The sequence below is a fragment of the Telopea speciosissima genome, chromosome 11 (genome assembly GCF_018873765.1).
Source record: "Telopea speciosissima isolate NSW1024214 ecotype Mountain lineage chromosome 11, Tspe_v1, whole genome shotgun sequence".
In the NCBI taxonomy this organism is placed as follows: Eukaryota; Viridiplantae; Streptophyta; class Magnoliopsida; order Proteales; family Proteaceae; genus Telopea; species Telopea speciosissima.
Window position 1 is genome coordinate 49,898,032 of NC_057926.1, and position 18,531 is coordinate 49,916,562.

The 18,531-nt window shown below is 39.5% G+C and overlaps 2 protein-coding genes across 2 annotated transcripts; one reads left to right on the forward strand and one right to left on the reverse strand.

The window, feature by feature from the left end:
- Positions 1-8: 8 nt before the first annotated feature.
- On the forward strand, positions 9-3,568 carry LOC122645282 (cullin-4-like). The gene is made up of 2 exons (XM_043838604.1): positions 9-113; positions 2,717-3,568. Exons 1-2 carry the CDS (start codon positions 9-11, stop codon positions 3,566-3,568), a joined length of 957 nt encoding a protein of 318 aa, XP_043694539.1.
- A 2,519-nt stretch (positions 3,569-6,087) lies between these two features.
- Positions 6,088-9,453, reverse strand: LOC122646147 (purple acid phosphatase 4-like). The gene is made up of 7 exons (XM_043839640.1): positions 9,223-9,453; positions 8,061-8,217; positions 7,875-7,982; positions 7,005-7,135; positions 6,780-6,908; positions 6,636-6,703; positions 6,088-6,350 (listed from the first exon to the last, which is right to left on the reverse strand). The coding sequence occupies exons 1-7, from the start codon at positions 9,421-9,423 to the stop codon at positions 6,140-6,142; spliced, it is 1,005 nt and encodes a 334-aa protein (XP_043695575.1). The 5' UTR covers positions 9,424-9,453; the 3' UTR covers positions 6,088-6,139.
- Between the last annotated feature and the right edge of the window lie 9,078 nt (positions 9,454-18,531).

Below are 18,531 nucleotides of genomic sequence, written 5' to 3' on the forward strand. Positions count from 1 at the left end.
CCAGGTCGATGTTGGACACGAAATTGGCATCTGACGACATTTTCAATGAAGTTGCCGCAGAAGATGAAGAAGTTGGCAAGTTTGAAATCGGTTGGTGGAAAGCTCTTCCATTGGTACTGATGATTCGATAGAGAAGAGGATGATGGGGGATTTGGAGTAAGCATCCAAATCATTTTCTCATATACAACTCTTAGTTTTGGACTTTCCATAGAGCTACATGTTGCCCATGTTGTTCGATGAAATGCTGAAATGTATTCTAAAATAAAAAAGAGCAAGGGTTGGGCATGCTGCTCTCTCCACATAAGCTAGCAAGTGATAGAAACATGGGAGGAGGGACAGTCATGGGCAGCGGGTCATTTCACTAGGAGGGGGAGAGAGAGCTAGACACATGGTTCTGTAGTCCAACATCTTAACCAGCCTTTTTCCATATTGGGTAAGGGTTGGGCACGTCGCCACTTTAGGTAAGTTAGCGGGCGACAAATACATGTGGGGGGGGGGGGGGGCAACCATGGGTAGGGGGTCATTTCATTGGGAGGGTGAGAGAGGCAGACATGGTTGGGGAGCCTGACGACGTGCACAACCTTTTCCCATATTAGGCAAGCGTTGGGCATGCCACCCACTCCAGGTAAGCTAGCGAGCGACAAACACTCGCTAGGAGGGACAACCATAGGTAGGGGTTATTTCACTAGGGGGGGGGGAAATAGGCAGACACATGGTTGGGCAGCCCGATGGCGTGCATGGACTCATATTGGGCAAGGATTGGGCACACCGTCCACTCTAGGTAGGCTAGTGAACGACATATACATGGGAGGGGGGGACAACCATAGGAGTGTACCAATTCATTGGGAGGGGGAGAGAGGCAAACACATGGCTGGGCAGCTCGGTGGTGTGCCCAACCTTTTCCCTTATTGGGCAAGGGTGGGCACGTTGTCCACTCTAGGTAATCTAGTGGGTGACATACACATGGGAGGGGGAGAGGCAGACACATGGTTGGGCAGTCCGACGACATGCTCAACTTTTTTCTCATATTGGCCAAGGGTTGGGCATGTCGACCACTCCAGGTAAATTAGTAAGAGACAGAGATATGGGAGGGGGGAGAGTCATGGGCAGGAGGTCATTTCACTAGGAGGGAGAGAGAGAGAGGTAGACACATGGTTGTGTAGCCCGACGGCTTGCCAAGCCTTTTCCAATATTGGGTATGGGAGGAGGGACAGTCATGGGCAGGGGGTCATTTCACTAGGAGGGGGAGAGAGGTAGACACATAGTTGTGTAGCCCGACGGCTTGCCCAACCTTTTCCCATATTGGGTAAGGGTTGGGCACGTCGCCGCTCTAGGTAAGTTAGCGGGCGACAAATACATGTGGGGGGGGGGCAGCTATGGGTAGGGGTCATTTCATTGGGAGGATGAGAGAGGCAGACACGTGGTTGGGGAGCCTGGCAGTGTGTACAACCTTTTCCCATATTGGGCAAGCGTTGGGCATGCCACCCACTTCAGGTAAGCTAGCGAGCGGCAAACACATGCGAGGGGGGACAACCATGGGTAGGGGTTATTTCACTAGGAGGAGGAAAGAGGTAGACACATGGTTGGGCAACCCGGTGGTATGCACGGGCTTTTTCCATATTGGGTAAGGGTTGGGCACACCGTCCACTCTAGGTAGGCTAGTGAGCGACATATACATGGGTGGGGGAACAACCATAGGTATAGACCAATTCATTGGGAGGGGGAGAGAGGCAGACAAATGGTTGGGCAGCTCGGTGGCGTGCCCAGCCTTTTCCCTTATTGGGCAAGGGTGGGCACGTCATCCACTCTAGGTAATCTAATGGGAGACATACACATGGGAGGGGGAGAGAGGCAGACACATGGTTGGGCAGCCCGACGACGTGCTCAACTTTTTTCTCATATTGGGTAAGGGTTGGGCATGTTGTCTGCTCCAGGTAAGTTAGTAAGAGGTCAAGATATGAGAGGGGGGTGGACAACCGTGGGCATCATTTCACTAGGAGGGGAGAGAGAGGCAAATACATGATTGGGCAGTCCGGTAGTGTGCCCAACCTTTTCCATATTGAGAAAGGGTTAGGTATGCCACTCGCTCTAAGTAATCTAGCAGGTGACAGACACACGGGAGGGGGGGACAACCATGGACATAGCTCATTCACTAGGAGGGGAGGGGGGAGAGAGGCAAATATATGGTTGAGCAACCTAACGATGTGGTCAACTTTTTTCCCATATTGGGTAAGAGCTGGGCACATCGTTCGCTCCATGTAAGATAGCGAGTGGCAGACACATGGGAGGGGATGGGGGGGACAACCATGGGCAAGTTCATTTTACTAAGAGGGGAGAGAGGCAAACACATGGTTGGACAGTCTGGTGGCGTGCCCAACCTTTTCCCATATTGAGCAAGGGTTGGGCACACTGGCCACTCCAAGTATGCTACCAAGCAGCTGAGACATGGGGGGGGGGGGAGTCACGAGCAAGGGTCATTTCACTGAGAAGGGGGAGAGAGGCAGACAAATGATTGGATAGCCGATGGTATGCCCAACTTTTTCCCATATTGGGCAAGGGCTGGGCATGCTGCTTGCTCCAGGTAAGCCAGCGAGCGCCATACACATGGGAAGGGGGGGGGAATCATGGGTAGGGTTCATTTCAATGGGAGAGAAAAAGAGGCAGACACATGGCTAGGTGGGTTTGCATGATAGTTTAAGTATTGAGTATTTCTTAGGCGACAAGGTTTCTTTTAAGAAAGAGTGCATTTATTGATGTAGAGAAGAAGATGATTTATATGCTGGAGAGCAAATTTGGCAGGGCATTTTCATATACAATTAAAGGAATTTGCAAGGATATTGAGTACTTCAAACATTCATCCCAGACAATGGAAATACTCCTAAGGGGTATTGAGATGAGTGTCCTTGTCTTAACAAACAGCTTCTGGCCTGCATTTCGATCCATGGATGTTAGGCTTCCACACAAGCTTAATGTCTGTCAGGACATTTTCAACGAGTTCTATTTGGAAAAGCACAAAAGGAGATGTTTAACGTTGATAAGGTCACTTGGTCTTTGTGTCCTGAAGGCAAAGTTCCCAATAGGTGAAAAGGAGCTCAAAGTGCCACTATTTCAGGCTATCGTTTTGATGTTTTTTATTGATGCCCAAAAGCTTAGCTTTCAAGACATCAAGGATTCTTCAGATATTGAGAATAAAGAGCTCAGAAAGACTCTGCAGTCTCTTGCATGTGAAAAATTATGTGTACTTCGAAAGATCCCCGTAGGCAGAAATGTGAGGGATAATGACTCATTTGTTTTCAACAAAGAATTTAGTTCCCCACACGACAACATAAAGGTAAATCCAATCCAAATGGAATACTTTCTGAAGGAGAATACAAATGCTACTACACAAGTATTCGGCAATCGTATATATCAGGTCAGAGCAGCTATTGCCCGAATAATGAAGAAAAGGAGAAAGCTTAGCTTAACCGACTTGAAAACTGAGCTCCTCCAGCAGATAGAGGAGCTCTTTGAACTGGAATTACTGGAGCTGGACAAGAGTGATCTGCAAATATTGCACTATCTGACTTGATCCATATCAGCTCATTATAGGTACTCCTTGTCCTTGTAAATGAAAACATGAAACGGCTGTCCTCTCTACAGCTAGCCTCAGTGAATAGTGATTCTTTGGTACACCCATTGGTGGAATGTACATGAATCTATATTTTTTTTAAAAATAGAATAAAAAAGATAGATTCGGGGGCTGAGTTCAGTTCTGTTCTGCCAAAAAAATATATATATTTCTTGGGCTATGATGCAATTTTCTCTCAACAAGTGTGTGGGTTTCTCTGGTTTTCAAATTTGTTCAGTGGATTATAGTTGTCTGCTGAACTCTGTCAATTTACTTTTTATTTTCCATTCCATGGATATTGCATTAACACTTTTGCTTTTCCCCTCTTTTATTGTTTTTTTTCCCCCCTTCATTTGCTCTTTATATTCTTAAAGCAAAAGGAGATGGAGAGAGTGGTGACTGGAATTGGATATTTGGGGCTATTTATTATGAGTTTAAAGGAACCAATCTATCGTTATGATTTAGATAGAGTTTGGAGATCTTTTTGTAGTGTCCCCTCTTATTTGGGGTTGGGGATGAACGAATGATGCCCAAAAACCGTAGGGTTTAATTATTTAGATCTTCATTCTTTTATATATATATATATATATTTTTAAGAGGGTTGATGTTAAGACCTGATCACAATAAGCATTCTAAAATGGGCAAATCTACTAGTCTCACTAGCATCTTAAAATATTTTTCTTTGGGAAAAAAGTATACATCTTAGATACAACCCAACTCAGCCTTATCCCATTAAATGGGATTGGTTACATGGATCATCAACTCTATTCAAAGCCATGTTGTTACTAGTCCTAAGCTATGTTTGTCTTTTCTCATCACTTCTCTATAGTCATTTTAGGTTTAGCTTAGTACTTTTTGTTCTTATAATCTAAGTCAAATCACCTCTCCATACTGGAGCATTATTTATGAAGATTCTTTCCTATGTGGGAAAAACCAATTTGACATTGAATCATCCAAGGTTAATGGGATCTAGGCACCCCCTTTTGCGTAAAATTTTCCATGCAACTAATGGGATACGGCTTCGATTTTATTTTTCATATTTTACATCTGATAAAATTTTCTTATCATAGAGCTTCTAACAAGGCTTCCAACTTCAATTAAATGTGACACATTGGGTTACTTTAGCAGGTTAAACACCAAAAATATTGTAAATGAATTAAATGAATGGGTTTCTTTTTCCATAAATAAAAGAGTAAAAAGAAATTACAGTAACTGTTAGAAATTCTCAATCTCCTCTTCATTGATCTCAACCATGAGAAAACATGTTATAATCACCAAGGCTTCCCTTGGTTCCAAAGAAATGCAAAAATTCTTCAAAAAAAAAAAGAAACTCAAAAAATTTCTTGAGAAATGAAATATACTTTATAGGATAATAAGTATTTTTTTTTTTTTTTGGTATTTGGATGTTAGTGAGAAATGAAATATACGTTAAAGGATTTTCTTTCCCGTCACAATGCCTAGTGATGTATAACACTTCACTATTTGCTACATGACTATACATGGGTTAGTCCATGTGATAGAGGATTAGGCAAGTATCTCATTGGACATAAAAGCAGTACTCAATACTCAACAAACCAAACTAAGGAAGACATGAGCGAAGAATATTTGAAATCGTTTTTCGTAAGAATGAATGAATGAATAGCCATTCCACCTTCTATTTATAGAGGTGAAGTTTCCCTTCAAGGTGTCTTTATGAAAGGGTGTGTCCAATATAACATGTGACCATGATTCTAAATCCCTTGAAGATTCTGAATCAAAAACTTCTGGGCCTTCCCCATGTATGTGAATGGGTATTTCCAAAGAAAGAGAGACCCAATAAGGTAAGGTCTATAAACCCAGGCCCAAAAAGACGTAAGCCCGTGGCCTTTGTAACCCCATGACTTAAATTATAAGTTACATCAAGCCCAAAAGCACTTGAGCCTGTGTCCAAAAAAATATGTAACTGGACTCAAGCCCAAGCCCACAGACACAAAAAATTACAAGTTACATCCAGGCCCAAAAGCATTTGAACCCGTCTCCAAAAAATCTAAGCTATTGGACTGAGGCCCAAGCCCACATGCACATCACAACCACACTTGCCCAGTCCACATGGGAGATGATAGATAATTTTCTTCAAAGAATTTGTCTGTCTTGAGTATACATGCTTCTAACACAAAACCATTGAATGAGTAAGGATTTAAAATTCGGAATCGGGAAAGGAATCAGTCAGAGAGGATACAGATCCGAATCGGCCTGAATCGGTTCAGGAATCGAGAATCTAAGTTATTTTATGGTGAAAATTGAATCGATTGATGCACCCATCCGATTCCCGACTTTTATAACAGTGTGTATGAGTCTTGATTATATGATAACTATATATATATAGTTGTTGAACTTGTTTGTCTCTTTAACTTTGGATCTCTCCCTTTCAATACCAGTTACATAAACTCATTAGTCATTAACTAAGAAAAGCATGTAAACTCAATATAATGAATTTACAGAGCTCCATTAATTGCTATGATTAAACCATCTAGTATACTGATTATGAGCCCTCTATATGGCTGTGTAGGTCTCCTTGGACATACTCCATTTGTACAGAACCTTGCCAAAAACATCATAGAAGACGAGATCGGCGTCGGTTTCGGTAATCTTTACAGTCATGAATCCTTGCCCATCATAGAAGAATTTCAGTCCCTCTTTGCTCAGATCATACTCACCCCTCCATGCCTTTGAACCACCCCCACTAGTAAAATATTGGAGTTTGCTGCATTCCCAAATCCAATCCCCTTATTAGCTACTTCAGTCCATGACTCAAGAACAGTTCCATTTAAAATTTGGGAAAAAGAACTCTGTCCGGGAGTGTAGACTACACCAGTACTCCCATGAGTCTATCTCTTTCCTCTCCATATGAAAAGACACCTATGCCCCCTTGTTTTGTGGAGGAGAGAGAGAGAGACACATGAGAGTGCTGGTGTAAGCCACACTCCCGGACAGAAAACTACTTTCCTTAAAATTTTTTAAAAGCTTGAAACAGATTTTAATTAATTACCTGTCTAAGCTAGTGATGTGCTGCACCAAATGGTCATGTCCATTAATGTAAAGATCAACATCATTGCCCTGTAAATTCAAAGAGAACAAGTTATTATCTGTTTATTTTTGAGGTGTTCTTTAGTAAAACTTCATTGATGATCACCTTAAGGATTGGGAGAAAGTCCTTAACGAGCTCCTTGGTGTCACCATGACTGCCTGCACTTCTCAATGTATGGTGACCAACTACGATTTTCCACTTCGATGTCGAATCTTTCAATGCCGAATCGAGATCCTATTTATACAACCATTCCTAGATGTTAAAGCTTGAGCTTTCTTTAGGCTCAAAAAACAGATATATCTATAAAGTGGAAGTGGATGAATGAGTTACCTTCAGAAGGTTACTTTGATATTTCTTTCTAGTAGGAACTACACCCCTCCAGTCATAAGTATCATCCCCTGGATGAGTGAAGTATTTGTCTACGAAAGGAGTAGTGTCAACAAAGAAGATCTCTGCAATTCCTGTTAAATAACAAAGGAAAGAATAAAAAGATTAGATCATTTGGATTTCTTCGTATTTGATCTACAATGGATTAATTGCGTTGGGGTTCCATGCACCGGAGATCAACCGGCAAACATTTTGTCAACACCAGTTGATGCACCGGTCGACTGGTAGCATCAATTGCCAGACAATAAAAGTAGGATTTTTGGAAATCCGTTTACATGGTTTTGATTGATAATTTGTTTAGTCCTTAGATGTCAAAAATCACGTGTTAATTTGATGTTTTGATGATCCGTAGAGCCACTCAAAGGTTGATTGACAGTTGAAATGAATCTGTTATTTGTGATTCTAGGGTTTACTTTGGTTGAGAAAGAATGGAAGTAACAATATTTGAAGATTCGTGGCTAGGATTTGAGATTCTGAGGATGGAATCAAAAAATCTTGGTTGGAAATAGGTGAATTTAGGGCTTAAGGGTGAAGGAAGGTAGTTTGGGGGCAGAGGGACTCAAAGGGTTTTAAGAATAAGGGAAATGAAATGAATTTTGAAATCCAAACCCCTTCATATCCCGTGCCGCCTACAAGTCCGATAGCTAAGCCGGCGAGAAGGTAGGAGTAATAATCCCACATCAGATGTGAGTAGTTCGATGTGAAGACTTATATATAGGTACTTGGACACATTTTTTACGATTAGATTTTAAAGATGAGTTTTACCCAAGTCCCTAAGAAGTGATATCAGAGCCAAGGTTGATGAAACAGTACCTGTATTAACAATAAAAGATCTCATGCACAGCCATTTCTGATCTTTCATGGAAAGAACTGGGCTCAATTGGGCTTCTACATCACCCCTGTAATCGTGGTTGCCCAAAACTGCAAGAACTCAATCAAATTAATTATTTTCAACATAAAAATGGTTTATGAGTGGATGGAGGGTCTGAATGAACAAACCATTGAACCATAGCTTTTGCAAGCTTTTAGCAGTGTAGATATTGGAAAATGACTCCTCAAATGCTGGGTCATCTACCCCAGTCAGTCCATTCTCATAGAAGTTGTCACCAGTGGAGATTATAAAAGCTGGGTCCAGCTCTTCTCCTATCTTTCCCATCTGAAATAAACACATAGTATGTGAGAACAAAGAAAGAATCCCTAACTAGTTAAACCAGAAAAATGGGAGAATCAGGTTCTTTTGCACTAGTGGATCAATGGTTCAGTTGAAGAGAACTGAAAAATAAGGAAAAAAAGGGGGGGGGGGAGATTAATGCAAAATTCAATTACTATGTAACATGTAGAAAGCTAAAAAAATTTATAGTTGTTTTTTTTTTAAAAACAATTTCATAAAATTATCTTAGTTAGGTAAAAAGTCTTGTATGATTAAAATTCTATTTCATTCTTAATATTTATGAGGAGGCAATCATAGACAAGTGTTAGACCCACAAATGATCAGTTTATGAGGGTATACTGTATATTTTCTTTTTCACCATATTCATAACAAAAGTGGTGTGGCTTTAGGTGTTAAAATATTATCAAATTGACACAAAAAATACTTAAAATGATACACCCATATGAGGTGTACAATAATAAAAATGGGATTCACAAAAACAAAATCATATGAATACTTCAAATCATAGTTATCAATGTCATAAGGCGATCAAGGCATTGAAGAGGATCCAAAATCAAGGCGATACCAACAAGACGGCAAATCACCCATGCCGTAGGAGAGAATCCAAAATCAAGGCGATACCAACAAGACGGCAAATCACCCGTGGCGTAGGAGAGAATCCAAAATCAACAAAGCGTCAAGTCACCTGTCTAAGTGCCCAAGGCGATGCCTTGATATAAATAACACACCCACCCATATATCAATGTTTCTACCAAAAAAAAAAATGAAGAAATGTTCTCTGCAGGGGCCCGCCCAGACACATGGGGCAGAAATGACCGGTGCACCCCCATGAATGGTGGAAAATCCGCCCCAATGTGCCAGAAGAAGGCCATGGATTCTATTCCAAGAAAAAGGGCTATATTGTTTCAAGAAGAAGATGAAGCCCAAAAAAAGAAAAAAAAAGTTTCTTATCAAGAAAATATGATTGAGAGACAGAGAGAATAAGCATACCTGAACTGCAACTTCAGTTTGGTTGTACAGTCCTTTCCTTCCCCAATCTCCAATAACCAAAAACTTGAGTGAATCAGAGTTCACCAAATGATTGATACGGTGAAGCTCAGCCAACGTAGAGACTAAACACAAGGCGAGGGTGATTGCCCACAGAGCCATAGACCTCTTGTTGTTGATGAAGGAACCTGAAGAAGCAGCCATCACAACTACTCTGCAGACAGGAGAACTGGAGGAGAAGCAACAGAAACAATGAAAAACTACAGTAAGATTGAACCAGTATTTAAGATTGAAAAGTCCAATAAAAAGGACAAACGAATTTGGGAAATAAGGGAAGTAACCAAGAAAGTGGGGTGAGGGTCAGGTGGGCCCTACAGATAAGAAAACCTAGAGTTTTCCCTTGGCAGAGAAGATAAGCTACTTGTTTTCTTATGGGGAAGAAAGGTAGTTGGATACCAATCCCTGCCTTGTTAGTTTTGTTTCAGTGTTTGAATTCCCAAGATTTTTTTGAAGAATTGTTTCACAGGAACAAACAAATCTAGGGGACCTTTCATTGTCTATGGGACCTTTTTCTTTTCTTCAATTGGAACAAGGAATAATTCTGGAATAATTCTATGTGGATTTGGGTAATGGGTTTGTTCTTTTATAAATTGCTATTCATGGCCTTATGGGGGGTGGATATTTATTGTTTATTGGAATCCACTTCATAAAGTGCTTTTTAAGTGTCAATTTTCTCTAGTGCCAAAACCTTCCCTACTTTCCACCTGCCTCAGAACCAGCCTTGGATGTAAAGAATCAGCCTTGGATGTAATTAAGTGAGTGATTTAAGAACTGTGGTTCCTCAGCCAGTGTAGGTGCCAATGGGAGCGAATATAGAAACATCATTAGAGGTGGAAATTTTTGCTTTTCATGGGGGCAGGGCATTCATTTCGTGCAGAACTAAGTTTGCGTATAGAAATTACCTTCTTAGGCAGGGATAAATTGGCTACTGCCCGAATTGCAGCTATGTTCCTGCTGCCCCAATTGTAGGCGTCAATTTGGAATTTAGAAAGGTATTTTGAAAAATATTAAAACTTAAGAGGATATTTGTGAACCCAAAGAGGAAAGAAATTATCCCTAATCGGCCTGCAACATATGTGAAGAGACGTAGTGTATGCCTTTTAGCTTAACCATAGTAGGGAAATGGCGAACCCTTAGCAAACATGCACTCTACACCATCTCACATTCATTTCTCTAATAATTTTTTTTCTCGTTTAAAAAGAATTAATGTTGTAACATATGTGAGAAGGCATAGTGTATGCCTTAGACTCTGAGAGCCTTTTTCTCTTAACAATATTAGGGAAAAGTTTGGGCACACCACCTGCGTATTTCGAACTAACGTCCGTTGTGTCTCTCTTCCCTTGCATTGGTGCAACCCACTAATTTACTGTTAGAATCGTGGATACGATCCGGCAGAAGCAAATTGGAATTGTTGCAACCGATGGGATAAACCATTCAAAACTCAAAACGAAACTTAGGGTTTCGATCGTTACCTGAAACTTCATGAGCGCAAAGCCTCCAAGCAATCTTAGCCCTTTTGCAATAAATCCCACACACACGTACAACTTTGCGTTCCCTTGAATGCAAGTTCCTCCACAATCAGTTTGGATTTTTACCAAAACCCTAATCACAGACTAGTAGAGAAGAAAACTGAAGAAGATGAAAAAGCCCAATAATATTATGAGAGTCTGTACCAGGGTTTTCACACCATATCTATATATAATGCAAAACCTTATTACTAAGTAATTGGGTAATTATCAAATTACCCCTGGGTTTTTCTAGCGGGAATTGAAATCCAATTCATAATCGAATTCCTTTTTCAACACTTACTGCACGTATGTGGTGTGTCTATCTCTTTCCCTACTTTAAATTAAAAGGGGATATTCCTGCTCTCAGTTACTCCAAATTCACACTCTGAGACTGAGAGTGGCACATAATCCTCCAATTCAAATGTTTGACTTCATGTTAAAAACATTTACACTATGAAAGAAATAAACCATGGTTGAATTCTAATATACTAATGGGAGTCACATTGGGTGTATGAGTGTGGTGTGTGTGTTGTGTATATCCGTCATTCTACAGTTCTAAAAGTCAGTTCTAAAAATCGATTAATCTCTTAGGATTGGTGTGTGGTTTGTATGATTACACTTGCATAAAAAAAAATCCTAATGGAAGAGGGATAGAAACATCATCCGTGTACGATAAACTAGTGGATGGCACCAATGGGGGTCCAAGACAAGGCATCATATATGAAGGGGCAAAAGTAATTTTTTTTTTGTTTGTAATTGACAAAGGTCGAGGGGAAGCATGTGGTGTGGCCAGCCTTTTCCGTACCTTTAATTATCATTCTTTCAAGGGACCTTCACTTGAGCTCCACTTCAATACATGAGAGTGAGATTATCTTTAATTATAATTGTTTCAACTTTTTAAGACCCAAAAAAAATCTATGGCCTGTGTTGTTAGTTTAACTTATTCTAATTAATTTTTGGGTCTTATGACATAACTACTGATTTGATTTGTAAGAAAAAAATTATTTATTCAGTTCTGATTTGTTTTAGATAATAGATATATAAGGGTGCATTTGGTGATTCAAATTCTATTGGTTGGATGATGAACAAGAATTCATAAAAAAATGCAGATATGACAAACAATGTCACTATTTGGAAGCACATCAAGCCGAGCAGAGAATCTATTCTTAAGATTTCACCCAAAAGAATAAAAATAAAATCTATTTTTAAGACAATAATGATGCCCCTATTGGCCATTTTTGAATTGGATAAGATTACCCAAGGCATGAACCGAGGGAGGTGATAATTATTCGTGAGTGGACGAAGAACCCACAGAGAAAAGTAAGACAGGTAGAAAATGAGGGTGTTTTTGTTTTGTAATTAATAAAAAAATTTTAATATTTAAAAAAATCAAGGGGTGATTTGAATTTCGTTTGAAAACTAAGGGGTGACGTGTAATTTACCTTTTTAGGTTTAGATTAAGAGCTTGTATAAAGGGTGGTGGATTAGGGGATGAGATAGGCCTAGGGGTGTAAATGAATAGCCGAAATCCATTTTTGTATCCGTTTAGCAATATTCGAATCCGTTCGAAAGCTAAACGGATGCAGATACGGATATGCTATAACTATTTACATGTAAACAGATAAAATCTCCAATCCATATCCGTGTCCGTATCCGTCCGATAACTAATCGGATGCGGATGCGGATATAGCACTATTTGAGCCGAATCCGATCAGTTTACAGCCCTAGATAGGCCCCAAGGTGGTTTGAACTCATGACCTCTTATTTAAGGAGTTGGTCTTTTGCCAACTGACACCTTGGGGTTTACCTTTTTTGTTTTACAAAATAGTTCTGAAGTATTTTAGTGTTGCAGTCTCAATGAATGGTGTGGATTGGGTAGATTCCACTTAGTTGGTATAGATCATGCAAACTAAACTATGATTAGTTGATCAGATTCGATGAGGTTGATGGGGGGGGGTCTCAGAGGGCAAAGATTGGATGGTGTTAAAGTGTTCAACCTTCTCTGTATAACGCTTCAATGGCAATAATAATTTCATATTGTGGCAACAATGGGTGAAAAATATTCTTACATTGAGGGGGGTAATCTAAACTCTCAAAAAGAAATCAGATGACAACAAATGAGTGACTAGAGTTAAGGATTAGTAAACAACATGGTCTAATTGTATCTTGCGAATAACACTCTATGTGAGGTCATCAGCTTTGTGTATGAGTGTCAAAAAAACCCGACCAGCCTGAACTCGCACTGAGCCTGGGTCAGGCGGGCTGGGCTTGGGTTGAGGCCTCCTCGACCTTGACAGGCCAGCCCGACCCTGTATTATATAATATATATTTAAACAATATATAGAGAGCGATGCCTTGGTAAGATGATCAAGGTTCCTCTATTGTGGCCAAGTGTTTATGAGTCCATGTTTGGAAATAGTCTCTTTGTGAAAAACACCTTGTTTTTTATAGCCTAGGATTTGTTAAGTGGGTTGTGATTAGGCTTTGTTAGTTCCACAACTCAATGGGTCGATCAAGATATTCAGAGTCAATTAAGACCTTGGGTTTAGGTTAAGACTCTTAGGGTTGGACTAGGGTTTAGGGCAAGCCCATACCGTTGACATCCCTAGCTTTGGGGTACGCTTATTTGGGTTTGTGAAAGTTTTCCTTTCCAGAGGGCCTTCTCAAAATTGTACTTTCCCTTTTGCTAATATAATGCCCCACTTGCAGGGTTTTTATGCCCCAAGAAATGCATTGTGTGAGAAGAATCATATGTTCAAATTCTATTGTTTTAAGAATTTATAAAAAAATGCTAAATGACTATCAATGTCACTATTTGGATGCACATCCAGCGAAACACAAAATCTATTCTAACTTCTTAAGACACTAAAATGGCCCTTTTGGCCAAATCTATATTTAATTTTCACATAAAAAAGATTAACGGGGAAATCAATGGTGCAAGGAGCTTCTATACTGGTCCATATATCATATTCTCAAAGTTTGGTATTCCAACTTTTTCTGTTTAATTAAAAAATCTCTTTTTGTATGCAAAATCAAAATTTTTTATTATTAAAATCTTCTTTGTACGTAAAATAATTTTTTTTGCACTCTCCTATGTCTAGGTGCAGAAACCACGCCACCAGACATCATTCTTCAATGGTACCATCACATGAGCTCCATTTCAATACAAGTGGGTGAGATTACCTTTAATTATCATCGTTTCAACTTTTTAAGGCCCAAAGAATTTTATGGGTTGTGTTGTTAGTTTGGTTTATTCTAATTAATTTTTGGGTCTTATGACATAACTACTGATTTGACTCATAAATTGAAAATCTATATTACTCTAATGCATTCTAAGGGATGTCGGTCTTGGACTGATGGTTGGGAGTAAGTTTGCATGCGTATGCGTATTTATACACGTATCAATAAATTTTTTGATTTATTATAGCGTGATTTTTTTTGAATTTTGTTTTGTTTTCAGTAATTGATGGAATGATGAATTAGGGAAACAAAGATATGACTGTATGAGCTAGGGGTGAAACAGGGCCGGGTTTTTAAAAACCCTAGCCCAACCCTGAGTCCTCTTGGCTCAACCCAAGCCCAATCCGGCCCTAGGTCAGGTTGAGATATCTCAGCCTAGTCCAGCCCAGTCCTGATTGACCTTGATCGGACCGAACTAGGCCGTGTTGACCCTGATTGATCCTGATTTTTACCATTTACATCATCCTATGCATTAAAAAAAGAGACACATGTGAGAGTGGCTATTGATTTGTTTCACTCATTTGACCATTAGATTTTTTTTTGGGTTAAAAAACATAACCCAATCTTAAAATTGTAAATAATTTCGTTCAATAGATAATTAACATTTTTTTCTTGGTAAACCAACAATTTATTAGATATTAAACAAAATTTGCAAAATATAAACAATAGATTGTAAAGCATAATCTAACACAGGGCCAGGCTCAACCCGAGGTCTCAACCCTGGCCCAACCCGACCTTGACCCAGTCCTAAAAATTTCAACCCTAACCCACCCTCAAGATTGAAAAATCCAACCCAGGCCCTCTTCAGGCTCATGGCGGGCTTTGATTAATAGGACCAAACTTACACCCCCTAGTACCAGCTACAAGAAAAATCCTTATGATGGTCAATATGGGTCCTCACCATCCATCAATGCATGGTGTTCTTCGACTCATAGTTATTTTAGATGGTAAAAATGTTATTGATTGTGAACCCATATTGGGTTATTTACAAGGATCCAACTCTTCTTTAGGGAACCCAGCATCCAAGGAGTGTGTAGGGGGCATTCAAGAGTTGGGCTGTGCCGCACACATTTCGATGTATGCCTAAAGATGTGTGCAACACAGTTCAACGGGCTGAATGCCCCTGGGCGTGCTCTATACACAGAGATGGAAAAAATTGCAGAAAACCGAACAATTAAACAATATCTGTCTTTATCTAATATGTTGGGATTATTTAAAAAACCATGTAAAGGTACTTTACCTGCAACTCTTCATCTCCTTCGTAGCCGATAAGTTTCCTTCGTCGTCCTCAACCTCAAGCAAGTGTCCCTTACCACTGCAACTCATAAACTGCCTGGAATCTTCTAGTTTCTATTTCTTCATCTGAGAGAGAGAGAGAGAGAGAGAGAGTGTGAGTGAGTGTGTTGATCATCCGATGCCTTAACAGAAAAGCAGTAGTAGTTTAATGGTGTGTGGCAGTGAAATAACTGCGGTTGACAAGACTAGACAATGACAAATATATTAAATGAACTCTTACTTTCCACCACTGTAGCAATTCAGACACAAAATTAAAAAGTGTGTAAATTTATTATCAACTTTTAGTGTTTTGTGTTATTATATTATCAATTTTGTTGCTATTAAATTATGTTTAATTGAATGAAAATCTTGTTTTCGATAACTTTATAATATGATGCATTATTGTATTTATAGAATGATGTATATGTCTATATATATCCGTATTTTTATTTACATAATAATCGTATTAAACACATACTATATCATTGTCATGCAATTTTATTACGTTGGATTTTTGAAAAATATTATTGTCGTTTGATCTGTTTAATTATCGTACGTATCTTTACCCGTTTTAATGTTATTCCCAAACTTACTATGGTTGGGACCATTGGTCATTTTTATCGTCTGTAGCAAGTCAAGTCTTTTTTGGAATAAGTGTTGGTCCTTCGTGGGTCCCTTTTGGGCCCTTGTGGGTAGGCTTGTAAACGGATCGGATTCGGCTCGGATATAGATAGGATATTTCCTGGTCGAATACGGATACCTCTAAACGGATTCGGATGGATTCAGATGCGGATCAAATTCGGATTTTTGACCATCCGTTTACACCTCTGCCTTGTGTAACCCGAACCTTCCTCCCCCTAGTGGATACAATTCACTCTCAATCCATAATTTTATATCATGATTCTCTTCTCCTCATATTCTAGAACTTGTTGAATCTACAAAAACCCTCAAGATCGTTATTTACTTAATTTTTTAAAATTAAGTATTTGGATTCGGATTTTTATTGGAGTATTTGGATTTTTTTTTAGATATCTCTAATCGAATACGGATGCCCCTAAACGGATCTGAATGCGGATCGAATTTGAATTTTCGATTATCCATTTACAGCCCTACTTGTGGGTTTATTGCCCTGACTTGGTTCTTTCGTGGGTCTATCCCTAATGCCCTCCTTGTGGGTCACCCCTAGTGGGCTAAATTCTAACACAATATATATAATAAAATAATAATGCAATAGAATTTATAAAAGGTGCACACATCATGACTATCAATCAATGTCACCATTTGGATGCACATCAAGCCAAACAGAGAAAATCTATTCTCAAGACACTAATGATGGCCCTTTTGGCCAAACTGATATTTTATTTTTGGAGAAACAAGAACCATACCTAGTTGCGTGGCTATGTGGCTCCTGTGCCTACACACACACAAAAGCACACAAAAGTACAGAGCTACCCCCATGAAACGGCAAAAATTTCGTCCAGATTGATGCTTGTGTGCTCACTCCCAAATCCCAATGTCTTGAATATACATGCAAGCTCTAGAGGCCCAGTCAAGAATCTCTTTTCTTAATTTTTACATCAAGATTAAACGACGAAATCAATGGTGCAAGGAGCTTTTATAATGGTACCACCATTTTCTCAAATTTTTGGTATTCAAGCCTTTTCTATTTTCTTGAAAAACCTCCACTGAACTTAAAATAATAATAAAAAAAGATTTTACATGCTACATAGTCTTAAACATTTTGCTAGGGTACGTAAGATTTAATTATTGTAAAACTTTTCAGGTATAAACAAATGAGGCCTAAAAAAAGTTGGGATTTTGAATCTTATGTGATTTTTCTGTTAGGTTTTGTGTCTGTATTCTGTAGTGGTTTACATAGTTATTATTGGGTTTGTATATGTTGGGGTTAAATTTTGGATTCATTACATTTCTATTGTGTTTTGTTTCTTTTTTATACACTTCACTTAAATAACTTTTAAGAACAAGACAAGATGCAATTGAAAGTAATTGTCTAAGACCTATGTATGTATTGCAATCTAATTATCGAACCCTAATATAGAGTTTGATAGAGAACAAAACATAGATAATACAGATAAAGTTAGGCCAGAATCTATTAGAGACAGAGAATTGCACACTTAACTCACATTCTCCTAAGGATTTGGATCCTCTGCTGCCGCCTGCCCGTGCAGCCATTTCAGGCAATGGGTAGGGTGGTCATTTCGCTCCTGCCTATGTGAGGCCGCATGGGTAGGCGACAGCAGAGGATCCGATGCCTCTCATAATAATGTAAAAAAAGTTTAGTTTTGGGAAAGGGAAACAAAAGCGAAAAAACCAAGCCATGCAAGCATGCAAAGTCCATAATGGACATGAATTTGGCTCTCCTCCAATTGTGACGGAACTTAGAGAATCTAACCTAACAAAACAAGGAGGATTTTGATCATTTCACAAGGGGCCTACTTGTATAAATTCCACATGAATCATCTGAGCTGTTACAATAATTTTCATTGGTATCCATTATCTGGAATAAAAAAGAAATTATTTATCGCTCGTCATACATGCCATGCGATAAAGTTAGAAAGGCCTACCGCCTACGCAATCCCCACACTTGTACGAGACTTTAAGCACAGAATTCTAACGACGCTGATTCTTTACCGTCTAGTCTGTCTCCCTGTTATGCAGGCAGGCAGTGAGCGGGGCGGGGCGGGGCGGGGCCGGGTGAGTGGCGCAAAGGATACAAACCTGCACCTCTTTTCTCTTGTAGAGAACATGGACTATTCCTTGACAGCAATTACACTTCCCTGGGTCTCTTTATCATTCATGTTCCGAGCCTATGATATCACATCAAGTGTTCTGTAAAATCCAAGGTACTAACCTCGTCCCCCTCCCTCCTAATTTTCCTTTATGTGATTCTGGATTTTTTGATGATTTTTTCATTTTGAAATTCCTTAAATTTTGATGATTTCTGTTCATCTCGAAGTTCTTTGGTAGATGGTAGTGATTTTCCATTTTTGTTTAGAAGTAAGTGCCTATATCGTTTAAACTCTGTTTTCCGTCCATGGGTGGGATACTCAGATTGAGTATAAGACTTTCATCAGCGAAGAAGGGGAGAAAAGGGGGCAGAAGTGAGAGGGAGGCAGGGGTGAAGGGGGCGGGGACAGGGCCGAAGGTGGAGGGAGTGGGTAGGTTGGGGCAGCTCTGAATGGTATTCAAACATTTATATTAGTTTAAG

Bases quoted from the DNA above. Each gene is read 5' to 3' on its own strand.
- LOC122646147 (XM_043839640.1), bottom strand. From the start codon at position 9,423: ATGGCTGCTTCTTCAGGTTCCTTCATCAACAACAAGAGGTCTATGGCT. The intron at 8,218-9,222 runs GTATGCTTATTC...TGTTTATTTCAG, and splicing joins AAACTGAAGTTGCAGTTCAG to ATGGGAAAGATAGGAGAAGA. The intron at 6,909-7,004 runs GTAACTCATTCA...TTGTATAAATAG, and splicing joins ATCAAAGTAACCTTCTGAAG to GATCTCGATTCGGCATTGAA.
- LOC122645282 (XM_043838604.1), top strand. From the start codon at position 9: ATGTTGGACACGAAATTGGCATCTGACGACATTTTCAATGAAGTTGCC. The intron at 114-2,716 runs GTACTGATGATT...AGTATTTCTTAG, and splicing joins GGTGGAAAGCTCTTCCATTG to GCGACAAGGTTTCTTTTAAG.